General features: G+C 45.3%; 2 protein-coding genes across 3 annotated transcripts in view; one reads left to right on the top strand and one right to left on the bottom strand.

Annotated features, from left to right (window-relative positions):
* The window catches only part of LOC135217514 (cation-dependent mannose-6-phosphate receptor-like), a 132,104-nt gene that overhangs the window by 30,886 nt on the left and 83,399 nt on the right, over positions 1 to 17,819 (top strand). The gene's annotated exons all lie outside the window — the stretch shown is intronic.
* Positions 6,256 to 17,819, bottom strand: part of LOC135217511 (protein phosphatase 1 regulatory subunit 12A-like) — a 98,209-nt gene continuing 86,645 nt past the window's right edge. For both annotated transcript variants that reach the window (XM_064253467.1, XM_064253466.1), the window contains exon 2: positions 6,256 to 9,069. In XM_064253467.1, coding sequence (XP_064109537.1) covers positions 7,235 to 9,069 — 1,835 coding nt within the window. In that variant the 3' untranslated portion in view covers positions 6,256 to 7,234. The remainder of the gene's footprint in view (positions 9,070 to 17,819) is intronic.

Raw genomic sequence — 17,819 nt, 5'->3', positions numbered from 1 at the left:
CCCTCTTTCTTTACGGCTGCGAGGGAAATGGGAGGGATCCTACAGAGATTTCTCTGTAGGATCCCACGTTGGGGACTGCGCTACCGGGGGGACCTTCGGGTCCTACCTGACGTAAGCCCCAGTCTTTGAGGAGGGATCCTGCCCCATCCTCGATTTCTACGGGAATCGAGAGGACCACCAGCCAATATCGTTTGACGAATTCGGTGGGGGTTTCGCAGAGTGCTTAGAATTCTACGGAATTTCTAGCGCATTCAGAGTGTTCGAGTTTTTTACGATCTCCAAACACTTAGGCGAGACCACGGTCCAAAGTGAGCGAGACGAGAATCCCCGATAATTGTTACGCGATAATCGGGAACCTCGCCTATGCTCGAATTCCTGGAATTTCTAGCATTGGGAAGAAGACTGGTGCTGAAAGAAGAGTATCTCACAGTAGGCGACCATCCTGGAATAGAGAAAAACGGACGGGAACATCCAGTTTGGCTTGAACTATCGTCTTCGGTATTCTGTTCACCATTGAAGCTTTCCTTCGGGGAAGACTTCTCTTTCACTCTCTTGACTAGAGAACGAAGGCGGTCGATCTCCAATCCTTATTCTCATTCCTCGAGGGGAAAAGAATTTAGGATGGAGGTCGTTGTACAGAACCTACAAATATACTATGTATATTACCCTCGCGACATGATTCTGTTAAGCAGTTGAATTGTCCGGGGGGTAGGCGCATACCGTAGTTAACTCTACGGATTGTGACCGAGACGAATTGTATCTTAATTGAACTGCAACTCGGGGCTGCCTGTAACCTCCCAGCAGTTACCAGTTTCGATTTTAGATACTTGGTATTGTCACGACAACACCAAATCAGCTTTTGTATTTACCGAAATCCGTTTCGTTTAAATATAATTGCTCGAGTGTATTTTTTATGCTCGATGGTTCTAGCCGAACACATTCCTTGGTGGAATGAATGGATTACCTGGCAACTCAGGATGACGAGTCAGCGAGAGCTCAGCTACTGCGTATTGAACTGCCTGATAGCAGCTCAGTATCAGCTGGGCCTCCGAGATGCACGGTCAGTTATGTCTCTCTCTCCCCTGCTTTGATTGACTACCGAACCGTATCTCTGCCCAACAATCGTGGACTTAGGTCTCTGATTAATGAAGGACCATCTACTGCTGTGACGCTCGATTCCATCGGCTTCGACATTGCGAGAATTTTCAACAGAGATATCTCTTGGACTCTTTCATCTTTCTGTTTACCGCACTGTAACAGAAGTCTGTACTAGTCTCCCGCTGCATCGCACTGCGATAATGCGAATGATTTTGCAGACATCTGAGTTTGTCTTCAAAATATCTTGTATTCGTAGGTGTGCAATTGTTCATTGTTCACCCCGAATTAACAGATGTGTCAGAAGACATCGCCTACTCTCCGACCTGACAGCTCTACTTCCAAATGTTCAGCCCATGAGAAGCAGTTCTTCAGGCGGCTCTCCCCTGTGTTTTCATTACTGAAAAGCGCCCCGCTTTCATTGCAACGACGTCTCCTCACCGGACAGCAATGAAATAGCGGTTAGGGTTTTCAGTCATTTGTAAGCACAGGTTCTGAATCTTAAGAATCCTTCTCTCGATTCGTCTGTGAAGACGTAGGTTGCATTTAATGTCTACCTTCGTCTTCAACGGCACATAGTGTTGTTTCTCCTTAGCTGAGATTCAACAACTATGAGAATGTCTTGCCTTCAGGGACCTCGGTCTCTAGAAGGCAATTGACTTTCGCCTGTTGGGCACATGCCTTAAGAGAATAATCACCTCACCGTCCGGCATCGGTGACAAACAAATACACTATTTGTTTGGTCTTTCGGCATAACCCTTTAAAGGGTGAAAGTCACGTGACTTACTCGGATGCTTGGACAACTTGCCGTACTACCGAACCAGTCAGTCGGCAGCTGTCAGAGCGCCCGAATCAGTTACGAACTACGCTGTGGACTTAGTTCGGTGGTTCCGATCAATCATTACTTCGTCCTAATAGCTTGTCCCAGTACCCATACCATCGACACCCACCATCGAGTGGCGGTGTCCTATCCACTACCGAGAAGAACTTCGCTGCATGGGGATAGGAGGATGCGAGACACTTCGCTGCAGTGGATAGATCAGTATGGGTACTGGACATCACCGAAGTCGAGAAGAGGGATAGGTCATGCGACTATTCCCTTCTTTTCCTCTGAGGAACTGCATGACTTTTCCTGCGAAGTCAAGCATCCAGGGGATGGGGATCCGTGACGCTCGATTTCGTACCGAACTTCGTAGCGAAGACTCGGAACCCTTCGGTCCCTGACGATCGGTTCAAGTCCTTCACAATCCCCTCCCTAATGGACTTCACCGCCTTCAATGCGAAGGAGATGCTGCTTTGTCCGCAAGAACTTCTCTGTGGCGCAGGTACTGAAGGCAGGGGTCTGGTCCAACCAGACCACATGCACCTCCTTCTACCTTCGGGATTTTGCCCACAGGTCCTTGGATCTTTTTCCTTGAGACCCGTGGTGGCTGCTCAACACGTTGTGTAGCAAACCCAGACCCTCACAGGCTGAACAGCATCGAGTCCTGGTGTGACTGTAAGAATGGATGAGTGAATGAGAGTGTGACTGGCTCCTCTTCCCATCTTTTTCTCCCCTCTACCTCTGGGTAGAGGGATACGGTCGTCACCCTGCTGTGTAAGGACGAGATGCAGGTGAGCTACTCAATAGAGCACCATCCTATCCCTTTCAGTAGGGATAGGAGTAAATATCCACCACTTCCTCCAACAAGGGGGAGGAAGTGGATGCCAACTTGAGACAAACCCATAATTTTGTGATTGTCTCTTGCAAACAGGAACAAGTTCTTGCTTGCTGGTACGAAGAGATACGCTTGCCTCTCTCTTAGTACTTGGCTCAGAGGTCTGACCATTGATCCTGCGGTGCACACCCCGATCAATCGGACAGAGGCTTGGATCCCTCCCTTGCTCTTACGACCAGGGCGGCATTCCAGGGTTGGACGAACACCAGTCTGTTCACCAAAAAGACTCAGATTCCTTCCTATTGTTAAAGGACCGAGGGTTTGTATTACGTATCGGAACAAATGACAATTTGTCGAAAATTGCATTTTTCCTAACTATACAAACCTGAGGTCCTTTACATATAGTCCCACCTCATGCAACATTTTGCATGGGCCTAAAGCAAAAGTGATTCTTCACCTCTCAGGTGCGCGGGCGCGCGCACGATCGGACAAGCAGTTAACTACCGTACTCCCCTTGTTCGAAGCTTACGACCGTCCCAGCTGCCGCTAGCTACTTCCTATTGTTAAAGGACCTCAGGTTTGTATAGTTAGGAAAAATGCAATTTTCGACAAATTGTCATTTTTCCTAACTATACAAACCTGAGGTCCTTTACATATAGTCCCACCTCATGCCACCCCTCACTCGGCATTTTTTTGCATGGGCCTAAAGCAAAAGTGATTCTTCACCTCTCAGGCGCGCGGGCGCGCGCACTGTCGGACTAGCAGTTAACTACCGTTCTCCTCTTGTTCGAAGCTTACGACCGTTCCAGCTGCCGCTAGCTACTTCCTATTGTTAAAGGACCTCAGGTTTGTATAGTTAGGAAAAATGCAATTTTCGACAAATTGCCATATTAAGCTAGTCTATACTAGCTTAGCCTAGTTAAGTGTGCATCTCGGATGGACTTAACCTACCCTAAGTGATGGAGGAGTTAGCCTAGCCTAATTGGAAGTCTTAACATAACCTAACCTAACCAAACCAAACCAGGGTCCTAGCCTAATTGGAAGAGTTAACATAGCCTAATCTAACCAAACCAGGGTCCTAGCCTAATTGGAAGGGTTAACATAGCCTAACCTAACCTAGCCAGGGTCAACCTGGTCTTGCCAACTTAAAATAAGTTAGTCAATTCTTAATTGACTATACCTACTTAGACTAGTCCAAGTGGTTGTTGGCTAGGTTAACCTGGAATCTGCAAATTGGTCTCTTCCATACTGGTCTAGTTTCTATATTTAAATCATGAACCTAACATAAAAGGTTTGAGCTTCAGTTGGCTAGAGCAAGGCATTAGTACCTCATCATATCTGGAAGGGGAAAGTGGGGAGTTTCCCATTCTTCAAGAGTGAGGTAGGGTGAAGTGATTTTGGGTACAATTCTGGGCTAGGTTACTCGAGAATAGCACCATGATGGTTTCTGGCAATATAGGATTTCCCTTTGGAGGGTAGCATATTGAACATATGCCCGTATATTGTAACAGGTCACCGCATAAGGTGTTTCGTGGTTGGGATCTTAGATTTTACAAAAACACTGAGCTGTTTAATAGCTCTCCTAGGGCTGAGGGCTGGCCTGAAGGATTTGATATTTTTTACGTGGCTAGGAGCCAATTGGTCACCTAGCAACGGGACCTGCAGCTTATTGTGGGATCCAAACCGCACTATATCGATAAATTATTTTCTATCAACAGAAATAAGTTCTCTGATTCCGCGTTGGCCGAGATGGGAGTAGGACCTCAGACCACCAGTTTGGCAGATGAGTGCACAAACCACTCGTCCAGAGAGGAACTTGTAAAATGGAAAAACCATGTAATAGCTGTTTCACCCTTCGAGGAGCCTGAGGATCCCATTTGCGATACTGGGAACATCCTGGAGGTTACGCAAACTAGGTTCTACCTGTTCTGCCATGTCCCGGACGGAAGGATGGGTTCCAGTAATTAAGGAGGACCCAGGATGAGTGACTGATAAAGTTTATTGTAGCACAATCATCGCTACCAGGTTCGTGTGGAGAAGAGGCACCACCGATAGGTAGAATTAATATCTCAAGGTCTGGAGGTTGACCAGTAATCCCTTTCAAACTAATACTAGTTCTCAGTTTTTGGGTGTAGAGTGTCACCTCGGACGTAACACGATTCCAAAGGTCGTTAGCTCACAAATACAGAATGACTCTTTGGCCGTGTCTGCCTGTATGGTGGACGTTTCTGTCCATTAAAGGCATTTGGTCAGTAGATAATGATCTGGTTGAGAGTTTGTCAGAATAGAGGGAAGAATCTCTGTAATTACATGTTTACATGCATGGTGATAATGATCTGGTTGAGAGTTTGTCAGAACAGAGGGAAGAATCTCTGTAATTACATGTTTACATGCATGGTGATATACATAGGACTGGTTATTGGGCATGTGAATATCGCTTCACACTGACTAATATTCAGAGGAATCAGGAGCAGTGAACTGGATGGGGCACATAAGAACTCCGATCTGATAAGTGAAAACATAATCTGTATCAGAGTAGCCTTGACGGACTACAAAAGGTGTAACTCATCCAGTACCCCTGGCGGGTCAGTTGGTATCTTGTCTAAGATGATGGTATAAATATGAAACGGAGGAGTTAGCTGGCCTCTTTCCTTTTCAAATTTCTGTCTCCTTTACTTAGGGCAGTAAGAAGAGAGTACCATCATAAGCTGGAATGACAAGATACAGGTGAGTGAAGTGGCCATACTGTTAGGGTTAGTATCATTAAGATACCTATCAGTAGCAGGACGTTCCTCTCTAGGAAGGGGGAGAGGAATGATAACAAACCTACATGAGTGGATGAATTGGTTTGTTAGGGGAACAGATCTTCTTATCTTCCTCGGACGCAATGAACTATGACATTGTGTAAAAACCCAGAAGTCTGGCTCTATGATATTCATATATGTCTTAGATTCGGAAATACTGGTCAATTGTTTCGTAGAATTCTGGTATTCAGAAAACTGATCAAAGGTGGCAAACTCCCAGTTGGTTAATAGTACTTACCTCCCACCAAGAGTAAGTATATCCTAATGTTAAGACCGAAGGTTTGTTTTGTATATGAACAAATGATAAAGTTGTAACTAATTTGTATTTTTCATAACTTACAAACCTGAGGTCTTAACATACAAAGGGCCACCTCTAACCACCCCTCTATCAACTAACCTGGGTTGGAAGAATAACTAACGGGGTCACAAGTTAATGAGGGGTATGTGGGTGGCCTCACATGTCTCGTGACCAAGCACAGATGCCAATAGTCCCTTGCGTACACAATTATTTTAAACTTTACCTGTTTCCAGCTGGCGCTGAGTATTTATCCTAATGTTAAGACCTCAGGTTTGTAAGTTATGAAAAATACAAATTAGATACAAATTTGTCATTTTGGTAGACATTGTATTACTTTGTATACTGCAATATTAAGTGTAAGACAATAAAGACTGTCCAAATGTTAAATAAATATAAAAGATAGGCAGAAACAATTTATTGTCCTTACTATACATAAAACACTACAATTAAAAAATGTACTATACAATATGTGACTAAAATTCCAGTATGTACAACATCTCCATCATATCTTTGACTTTTATTCTATACAAAGAATATTGATTTATTTGGTTTTCCTAGCAGAATCATCCTGAAGTTTTTCTACCCCAGTATTCACTTACATAGGTAACCCTCAAGATAGAGGTTGGGATGAGGAGCTAAGGGAAAGGAATACGTAATAGTATGGTGTTGACTGGAATGCAATAATCACTGATTAAGGAAGGTAAATGAAGATGCTGGTTGGAATGAGGAAGCTAAGAGAGGCTTTTTACATTCTGGGAAAATTCACTTACTGCTGCAATATTCTGTTGATATCACTTTGGGAATGTCAGTGGAATTTTGTATGCATTGTTGCCCTCAGCAGGAATGCTAGTACACTACTTCTTTCAGCAACTACTGATTTGATCACTGATTTGAAAATTAACTAAGTAAAAACTGTATTATACTACGTACAGCTTTAGCAACACTAATAAGAATATTTATTTATCATCAGATGGGATTGATTTTATATTCCAGAGATGAGAGTAGTTGAAAATAGGATCAGCATCCTTTGTATTATACTGACATTCCTTAACATTACGTCTGTACTTTGTACCAGGGACCATAATGATTATAATGTTGCAAGATGATATATGCGTGGATCTTTGGGGATTCACTACAGCAGAATACTGATCATCTATATCTCATACCTTGATGCAGAAGTTTAATGCTGAGATATGAAAAATAGTTATAAAATAAAAAAAAGAATTACATATGAATACAGAGTTTTTACTCACACTTTTTGGTAGGACTGAAAATTTTGGTGTTACCTCCAGTTAAGAACTGAAAATAATGGTAATTGATTAAAGACATGTACTGCTGTTATCCAACATGGGTGTTGTATTAAGTAAAATTAGAATCCTTTACATTATGATACATTTCCTTACTCTGATAATCTGTTGACCATTAAACTCTTCTTCACTCATTTTAAAGTGATAACGAATCATTGTTGGACTTGGTGGTGGATCATAAGTTTCACATTCATTATAAAATGTAGATTTTGTCAAGGTAGCTTTGCTGTCAGCCTCCAAGTTTACTCTTTGCATTAGCCTTGCCTCCTGACGCCTTTTTTTCAGGTCCATAAGTGTTGTATTTATTAAAGAACCTTTTCCTAACATATTATTGTTCATTTCTGTAAAATCTTGAGTCTTTAATGATGAAGTAGCATTTTGTCTTGAAAGGTATTTTGTATCATTATGTACTTCAGGTTCATTTCTTGGTATAAAAGTCTCAGGAGATTGATGTCTTTGATCTTGTGGTGGTGTTGGTGCTCTTGGTTTGGAGTGTTTCATTACTTGTAATGTAGTTTGTCCTGTCTCAGTGGGTCTCTGAACTTTTGATGGTGTAGTAGGAAGCACATGGTTAGTTTTTATGTCTTTTTGGTTACCATCTGTTACATGTACTTCTTTGTCATCTTTCATGTTTCTCATATAATTATTTTCTTGTACATAAAGAGGATTTGCAATTCCTTGTGGGTATCCAATAATTTCGTCATCATCGTCTTCCATTGTGATAATTGGCTGCTGTGGAGCGCTCAATGTGGTTATCAAATCAAGTATGTTATCTGTAGTTTTTTCATGCGCATCGTCATTTCCGTCTTTGATGTTGTTTGTGATGTATGGGGGCTGTTGGTGTCTTTCCAAACTATTAGCTCGTTTTACTGGTGCTAAGTGCTTCGCTTCTTTAACAGAATTCCTTCGTTCAGAAAATTCAGAGGCTTCCAGGTTGAGTATGGTATATGATGTATGATCTTTGGAACTGTTATCTTGCAGACTCTCTTGTACTTCTTCAACATCACTACCATTTTGGTCATGAATATTCTCTTTATCTGTTTCTTGAGATTTTGTTTGATCTGCATAAATGTTAAAGTTCAAGACATCCGTTATTGTCTCTTCGTAGTCATCGAAGTGGCTGATCATTTCAACATCACTTTCATTACAACTCTTTAACTTTTTAATGGATGGTTGTGGATGTGGATTGATGTATGTTTTGACAGAGCCATATTTCCGAGATACATCACTAATTTTTTGTAGAATGTGTATTTTCATCTCGTGATCTTCACAGAGGTCATATGGTGTTTCTCCATTGTCTGTTGTAGATCTTATATCAGTATCCTCTTGATTGCTAAGTAAATCAAGAGCTTCTTCATTTCCCCAGTAAGCTGCAACATGAATAGGTTCCCATCCATCATCGTCACGTACTGAGGCAGATGCCCCTTCTCTCAATAATAAATAAGCTATGTCATTAAAACAGCTTGCAATAGCCACATGAAGAAATGTACCTCCTTGGTCTAATGGTTGATTCAGATCTCCTCCACTGGACAAAACATAGTTGATATCTGCTAACATAGATGAATGGGAAGAATTGCGAATGTGGTTGATTTCATTCTCTGTCAGTCCAATCTTAGCCAATTCATTCTCCAAGTACTGTTGCATGACTTCATCTTCAGCTATGTCATGAGGCATATCGCCATCGCCGTTTATTGCTGTCAGATCAGCACCAGCCTTTATAAGGAGGCTTACGATTTTGAAATGGCCACACGTTGCTGCAGCATGAAGAGGCGTCCAAAGGTCTCTGTCTTTGATGTTGACATTCGCTCCATTTTCAAGTAAAAGTGTTACCATGTCTAAGGATCCATCAATGCAGCACTGATGAAGAGCTGTGAGTCCATCATGATTTTTCTGATTAGGGTCAGCTCCTGAAAATAAACCCAATTTTGAGACTACCACATACTGTAGCGTATAGAATAAAATACATTTTTAGTACATAGATATAATGAATTTTTAATTTGAGTAGTCGTTTTTATCTAAAATGAGCTTGAAATTTATGCAAATTTTCATTTCATTCTTGATATATGACAAAACTGATAATGCTTGTGGTTATTGTGGTCATACGTACACTAAGTGCAAATCATCCTTTTACAATGTCTTTTACATTACAGAAGTGGTACCTCAACCTAATGAATAGTTGTTCCTTGGGGAGGGGGTTGGTGGGGGGTTCCACTCGCTCCCGGAAAGTTTCAAAGATTTACAAATAGCCTACACATTTTTAGTAACGTTGATTTAATGTACTATTATAGTATTGTACCTAATACTTTAATGTAGTGTTACATACCTATATATGTTTTCAGTCTGTGTATGTGTGCATATATACTGCTACTGGATTGATTGATTGATTTATTAATTCTTACTGGCGTCGCAACGACGAGGTTATTGACGCCGTACTGCTACTGGAAGTGCATACATTTATTACATTTATAAACTAGTATTCACTTACCATGCATCTGTTTGCCTTTCCTCTCACTCAGGGCTGTGTTTCATTAAAAAAGATTTGGGCACAGAAAAGAGAGAGAGAGAGAGAGAGAAAATACACAGTATAGTGCATAGTTTACCTTAACATGTTGCATATGTGTAAGCATACACAAACAGGCTGAAAAATGTATGTTACAGAGAGAGAGAGAGAGAGAGAGAGAGAGAGAGAGAGAGAGAGAGAGAGAGAGAGAGGTGGGTGGGTGGGTGTAAGTGGGCACAGTATATACATACATGCATAGTGTTTCATAACTGATGTTTGTGGATGTGTAGACACACACACATACACAGACTTAAATGTTAAGATTACATACAGTAAAAAACCTTGAGGATGACAAATTTGTGGAGGTGGTAGGCAGATGAAATATGACAAATAACCACTTTTCACCCGATATACGGACATGTAGCCAGATCTCACAAGATTCCTTGCTTTTCATCTGCAATTTAACCAGATCCATCTAGGCGCTAGAAAATTATCTTATTGTTAAGACCGAAGGTTTGTTTGCATGTGGACAGTGCACTTTTAACCACAAATCTTAGGCTATCAAAGTACATTTCATGCATTGAAACAAGGAAGTATGACACATTGAAACAAGGAAGTATGACACATTGAAACAAGGAAGCATGAGGCAGTCACTTTGAAAAAATACTTATTGTAAGGAACTATTTTTATACATTTGATTGCTGGCCAGGACTTAGATGGGACGCTCCTCCTAGCATGATCATGACCATTGCATACATATTTAGGAGTGAGCATAAAGAGCCAAGACAGGTCTGACAGGGAGAAACGTGAGAAACTCTGGATGTAACTATTGCTGAAGACAAACCAATAAAAAAAGAAATTCATGGGAATAACCTAGCCCCCATTGTTCTTTTAAGGAACAAACCTTTCTCTTAATGTAAGAATAAATTCTCTAGCACCAATGGGAGTCAGCTAATAGGGGAGTAGGAGGAAGCTGCTTGACCCAAGCCCCCATGTCAGTCACTCCCTGCTGTAAAATGAAACTTAGCACCAACTCTTGTATAAGACCAACAATCAAATGATGGACTGGTGAGGCAGTGGCATCCATACAAAGCTTATAAATAGGAGGTGCCCACAAGCTTGGAGAACAAACCTTAACCATTGTGCAAAGATTGACAACTGTTACTACTTCAAGGTTCAACATAACCAGTCAAGCTGTGATCCCCAAATCTTGACAAGAAAGGGCTGAGTCAAGCTGTGATCCCCAAATTTGAGAAGAAAGGGCTGAGGCCTAAGCTTGCTAGAGAAAGACTGTCACCATCTCAAACCATATTGTCAAATATAAGTTTTATACATTCAACTTACCTGTCAGATATATACATAGCTATTACTCCGTTGTCCCCGACAGAAATTCAAATTTCGCGGCACACGCGGCAGGTAGGTCAGGTGATCTACCCCCCCCGCCGCTGGGTGGCGGGAATAGGAACCATACCCGTTTTCTAATTCATATTTTTTCTGTCGCTTGGAATGTAAACAACGTTTGCAGTTCCTCCTGATGGATTTTCGTGTTTCATCGCCATCGATCGCCTGGGCTAACTTTTACAGGGAAGTAATGGATCTTTGGTTCGGCATACGCTTTTGTTAACTTTTTGATAAAATTGTAGGTACATGAAAAAGACGCATTTCACATGTACCAGTATTATTATGTTATTATTATGTTCAAACATTATTTCACATGTTGCGCGCCATTAGAGTATCCCATGTTAAGTCCAGTAATATGATATGGCAACATTTAAGTATTGGCAACATTGTAATTATTGCTCTCGCGAGGCAGTCCCGTCTCGTCTGTCTGTTTGTTTAGCTGGCTGCTCTTTGTCCCCTGGATCTTGTATATATTTCTACAATAGACATTTAGAACCTACATTTAAGTTGTGTCCTTGCCCCTCCACTTAAGGTTAAGGAGTTTACCAACATATACATGGCGCAGTGAACTTTGGAAGTGTCGTATTGTGTGAAGTTTATCAAGACTTGGACATCGGGAACCGGACGGTCATGGCCATATTGGATGTTCAGTTCAAATGTGCTTTCGTGTCCCAGCTGATTTATTCTATGTTATGTGCAGTGTAGTGCCTCAAGTACTCAGTGAAGTGTTGTGCAGTGCATTGTGCTTTTATAGTGCCTTTTTTGTGTGCTCTAGTGATTTGTTATGTTATTTTATTGAGTACGCATTTATTCTGTTGTGGCTTTGCCGGAGCACCGACTGTCACACTCGCACTCATGCCATGTCACGGGATGACTGAGTCAGTGAGTCTGATCCAGTCGACTTGGCAACCTCGCCTTGGATGTGAGCTGCCGTAGGCAGACACTATCGCTCAATAGTCCCCTTGTTGGCTGACGTATTTCTCGCACATACGCACACACTCACGCTTCAACGAATTTTATTTATTATTCTTGTACCAGACGTTTTGGGATAATTTTAATAATTTTGTTGGAACTTTATTCTTGCGCACTGCACATTGACAATGATGATGGACTCGAAAGGTATGCCTGCAGACCATTTAGAAGAGCCCACAGAACAGTGGCAATTCAGTAATGTGGGCGCCCACACTCTGAGTGTTGGGGGAGTGTTGGAGCATCCAGTCTCTCCCTCCCCACCACTTTTAAGCCCCCACCTACCTCTCAAGCTACTGGGACAGATTTCCTCGCTTTGATTAAGTTTTTAGAGGAATCTCGCTTGTATGAGGATGAGAGAAAGAAGGGAAGATGAAACAAGAAGACAAGACAGACAACGTGAAGAAGAAAGAAGAAGGGAACAAGAAGCAATTCGCCTTAGAGAAGATGATCTTAGAAGAGAAGAGGAGAATGCAAGGTTTACTGCCCTCATTCAAACTCTTGCACCAATCATCCATTCTCATTCAGGTACCCTTACACCTGGCACAGAGGTGGTTTCGAACTCCAGTCAACCCTCTTTTCCACCACCACAGAAAGCAACCGCGCAAACGCCACCCCCACTGAAGGCAGATGCAACATTCCAGATGTTCAGGGAATGGAGACGTCGGTGGGATGACTATGCTGTCATGGTGGATCTTTCTAAGCTTCCACGGGAAAAGCAAATGATCCAGATGAGGATGTGTTTAACCCTGGAAACACAGCGTGTTTTAGAACACACACTTCAAATATCTCCCTCTACAGATAAGCCTGTAGATGAAGTCCTGGACGCCTTACAGTCACATATAAAGGGTTTAAGGAATGAAGTACTTCGCCGAAGAGAGTTACTTAGCTGCAAGCAATCGGAAGGAGAATACTTTCGCTGATTTCTATGTGAAACTTCGACGCCCCTTGTGGAAAGGGGGAAGAATGATTTATGCCCAGTACCGCCGTCGCATGTGAAGATACCCCCATCCCTGCAAAATGATTATCTTGATGGGCATTTCGAGACGCGGATTTGGTTCACAAGTTGATCGCCTTGGATGCCAATTCTTCTTTGCAAGATTTCATCACCACCTGTCGGTCGTATGAGGCGGCTAAAACTGCAACTTCGCCGAAGAGAGTTACTTAGCTGCAAGCAATCGGAAGGAGAATCTTTCGCTGATTTCTATGTGAAACTTCGACGCCTTGTGGAAGAAGTTGATTTATGCCCAGGTACCGCCGTCGCATGTGAAGATACCCAGCTGAAAATGATTATCTTGATGGGCATTCGAGACGCGGATTTGGTTCACAAGTTGATCGCCTTGGATGCCAATTCTTCTTTGCAAGATTTCATCACCACCTGTCGGTCGTATGAGGCGGCTAAAACTGCAACTTCTGCCATACGTGCCCCACCCAATCAGCTGTGTGCTGTTTCGGCCTACAAGAGAAACAAGAAGTCAAGCGGAAAGCATCCACCTTCGCCGAAACCCTCGAACTCAGCAACTTGGTGCCAGTACTGTGCTCGTCAGCATGATCAAGACAAATGCCCTGCGGCCAACAGTACTTGTAAAAGCTGCGACCGCGTTGGTCATTGGTCCAGGACCATGAAGTGTCCTGCCAGCAAGGTCCAGTGCCGTCTGTGTCACCGCATTGGACACTTCGATAAGTGTTGTAGGGAGAATAAGAAGAATCTTCGTCAGGACAGATCTTCAAGCAACAGTGGTGCCTCTTCAGTCAACAACAAATCGCAAGATTCAAGGACCAGCTGTCGTCGCCTAGGATCGCCTCGCACCATTTCCAAGACGCCCAAACCTATCTGTGTCCTCTTGTCGTTTGGCGATGTTAAGTCTCGCATTAACATGTTACCAGACACAGGTGCCGATGTCACTGTTATTGGAAAGCAGCACCTTGACACATTGGGTATCTCCAGGAGCTGTTTGCAGACGCCTCCGCAAAGTGCTACGTTCACCGCGGATGGATCCCCAATGTCACCTGCTCTGGGTATATTACAAGCTACCCTTACACTAGGCAAGCGATCCTGTCTCGCCAGGATTCAAGTGCATGAAATTGTGGAATTCCCACTTTTATCCTATGGTCATTGTGAGGAACTGGCCATAATATCTCCTGATTTCCCTAAACCTATTTTAGAAGTCAAACACGTTAATAGAGTCAAGGAGCTACCCATCTCAGCGACCACATCACCTTCAGCAGTTAAGGAATACTTTCTTCAAGAGTTTCAAGATGTGTTGGTCTCGAAAGAAGAGTTGAAGACAGCTCCTCTCAAGCCTATGGCTGGTCCTCCCATGAGAATCCACCTTAAGGACGGTGCAGTGCCTTTTGCCATCCACACCCTAAGACAGATTCCATTCGCTTTTAAGGACCAAGTCAAAGAAGAGCTTGACTCCATGGTGGCCCAAGGGATAATCAAACCTGCTGGTGATGACCCGTCAGTTTGGTGCCACCCTCTCGTCGTCGTTCCCAAGAATGGGACAGGAGTACGAATCACTGTCGATCTGACCAAGTTGAATAGCCAGGTGTCTTGTCCAGCCCATCCTTCACCCACACCCTACGCCGCTATTCGCAGTGTAGGCCCGAAGGCTCTATATTTCACCACAGCTGATGCTCTCTATGGTTACTGGCAGATGGAACTGGCAGAAGATCAGCATTTAACCACCTTTATTACGCCATAATAAAGGTGGTTAAATGCCTTCTGCCTGCGAGGTGATATGGCCCTTCAAGGTGTCCAAAACTGTGTTAAGGTCATAGACGACCTTCTCCTCCACGACGAAGACTACGCTACACACCTTCATCGTATCCACGAAGTGCTCACCCGGTGCCGCAAGTTTGGGATCACACTCAACAAGGATAAATTTGTGGTCGCTGCACCCTCCGTGAATTTCTGTGGGTACAATCTCTCAGGAGACGGCATCTCAGCTGATAAGCAGAAAGTCAGTGCCATCAAGGATTTCCCAACCCCTGCTAACCTGACAGACCTCAGATCGTTTATGGGATTGGTCAACCAGTTAGCGGAGTTCACGCCTGACATCTCCATTGCAGCCCAACCTTTACGTCCCCTGATGAGTCCCAAGAGAACATTTGTTTGGACCTTCGACCATGATGAAGCATTTCAACGTGTCAAGTTAGCTCTCACCAGTCCACCAGTTCTCGCCCTCTTTGACCCAGACCTACCTGTTGTTCTTCAGACGGACGCTTCACGCCCCCACGGCATTGGATATGCCCTCCTGCAGGACTATGGTAATGGACACCTGCGTCTAGTTCAGTGTGGTTCTCGGTTTCTCGCTGACGCAGAGACACGATATGCCACCATCGAGCTTGAGATGCTAGCTGTTGTCTGGGCAATGTCGAAATGTAGGCTATATTTAGCAGGCCTACAGAATTTTACTCTGATGACGGATCACCGGCCCCTCATACCTATTCTGAACAGTTATACGCTGGATGCCATCAAGAACTCTCGTCTCCAGCGCCTCAAGGAGAAAATCTTGCCCTACATCTTTACAGCTGTGTGGCGTGCGGGTAAGTTGCTGTGCATCCCAGATGCATTGTCTCGCGCCCCACTCAGGTGACTCCCGCCAGGCCAGCGATCGCCCTTGTGGCGAGCCACCGGTACCCAGGGTTGACGCGACGGTCCCAGACCAGCCGCGGGCTGAGGTGAGGAAGAGGTCCCCTCGGTCGCCAGGACCAGCTTCAGCTGGTTCAGGCAATGTGGCGAGCCGTGAGGACACAGGCCTTGCTCCCACCATGACAGCGGGCTCTGCCGGTCCCCTGACCGCCGCTCCCACCGGGACCGGTCGGATAGGGGGACCAGCAGCAGCTCTTCTGACGCTCGGGACCATCGCCGCTGTTCTCGGTCCAGCCGTTCTTCCCCGGAGAGCTGCGCGACCATGGTGGCCTGTAGCTCGATTGCCACCGCGGGTTGGCGGTCCCCTGCAGCCCCCCCCCAGCACACCGGTTCTGCCGGTGGGCACGGAGGGGGCGTTAGGTCTTCCTTTCCAGTCCCTTCACCTTCCTCGAGCTACACTGGGAAGAGCAAGGCGATCAGGAGCGATTGCAAGGAGTGTGCTTCTCACGATCCCTCCTACAAACCTGGCACGGTCCTAGGACCGACCAGATCGTATGCCCAAGTGGTTGGAGGAGACCACGAGGGGTCTGTGGTGGTTCCTCCTGTGGAGGGAGGAGGAGCTCGGGAGGCGTTCTCTTTGGATGGGTTTGATGGCCCATCTCCGCAGGACGCAGTCACTCCCGAGATCCAGAGGTCTTTTGCAGAGGTAATTGCGCCGATTCGTCAGCACAATGACCTCGGGGAAGGGTTGCGGCTCCCACCTTCCGAGCCTATGCCTAGGCTGGAGTCGTTCTGGGACCCCAAGAGGGAACCCAGGACGACGGTGGGTCTGCCATGATCAGCCTTGGCTGACAGTGTGTTGAGCCAGGTGGACTCTCTCGTCTCCGGATAGGAGGGATCACTTCAGTCCAGCAGGTCGTTCAAGCTCCTTCCCCCACCTCTACCACAACAGAGGCGCTGCTATGTGCCTTCGGAGGACCCTCTGCCGCCCAAGCAGGTTAACCCTGAGCTAACTAGGCTAACTCCGGGGGTGTCTCTTCAGCACCAGCTGTCAGAGAACCTTTGGTTCTCGCAGTAAGAGGCAGTGGCCTTGGAATCAACTGCCATGGCAGCATTCCAAGCAGTCTCTTGGTTAGACCTGTGGTCCCTCACAGTGTCTAAGGTCGCGGCCTCATCGGGAAACATCACTCCTGAAGGAGACCTGGCTTTCGGGAGACTGTGCCAGTCTGGTGGTAGGGCGATTTCCTACCTGGCCCACCAGACGGCCAACCTGTTTTTGAGGTGTAGGGATGCAGTCCTCACCCGGCAGGGTGCAAGGCGGCTTTGGGCCTCCGCAACGGACCATTGCTGAGTGCCCCTGCCTCTCTCTTCCCGAGAGAGATGGTGGATGCTGCGGTGGAGCAACAGTGCACTGACGACAGTGACCATTTAGTCCACCAGGCAGTCTCGAAGGCGATTGGGTAGCCTCAAGCCACTGCGGCTAAGCCCAAGAGCTTAGCTGGCGCTTCCTCTTCGACCAAGAGGAAAGACTCAGCCTTCGACTTCTTTGCTAAGGAGCGACCGTAACCAGCCCACCTCCCAGTCCTCCTTCTCTCGAGGAGGAACTGGGAAGAAGTCCAAGAGAGGGAAACGCTAGGGACAGTGTTATCCCTCACCTGCTGCCGGAAGTTTGGGGGGTGCCTGGCAAGCCATTGGGCAACTTGGCAGCGCTACGGAGCCGAGACCTGGATAGTGGATGTCCTTCGTGAGGGGTATCTACTACCCTTTGAGTCACGGCCACCCCTCACCTCCAACCTAGTCCATCTACAGATGTACGTTCCCGGTTCTGCTAGGGACGTAGCGCTTTGGCAGGAAGTAGAAGCCATGCTTAGCAAAGGAAATGTGGAGATCGTATGGGATCAGTCGCCGGGCTTCTACAGTCGACTTTGGGCTGGTGCCCGGTGATAGATCTCTCTCCCTTGAACCGACTCGTTCGCCAGACTCGGTTCATGATGGAAAGGACACGCTCAGTGCTCGAGTCCATCAGGGAGAACTCTCAACCGCCCCACAGGTGTTCACGCGAGTGTTCACTTTGGTGTCGGCTTGGGCCCATTCGGTAGGGATACGTCTTCTGAGGTATCTCGACGATTGGCTGGTCCTGGCAAGCTCCCGCTCACAGTTGCTACAGGACAGGGATCGACTCTTCGAGT

Source organism: Macrobrachium nipponense, chromosome 7, assembly GCF_015104395.2.
Source record: "Macrobrachium nipponense isolate FS-2020 chromosome 7, ASM1510439v2, whole genome shotgun sequence".
Classification (NCBI taxonomy): domain Eukaryota; kingdom Metazoa; phylum Arthropoda; class Malacostraca; order Decapoda; family Palaemonidae; genus Macrobrachium; species Macrobrachium nipponense.
This window is presented reverse-complemented; position numbering and strand designations above follow the sequence as displayed.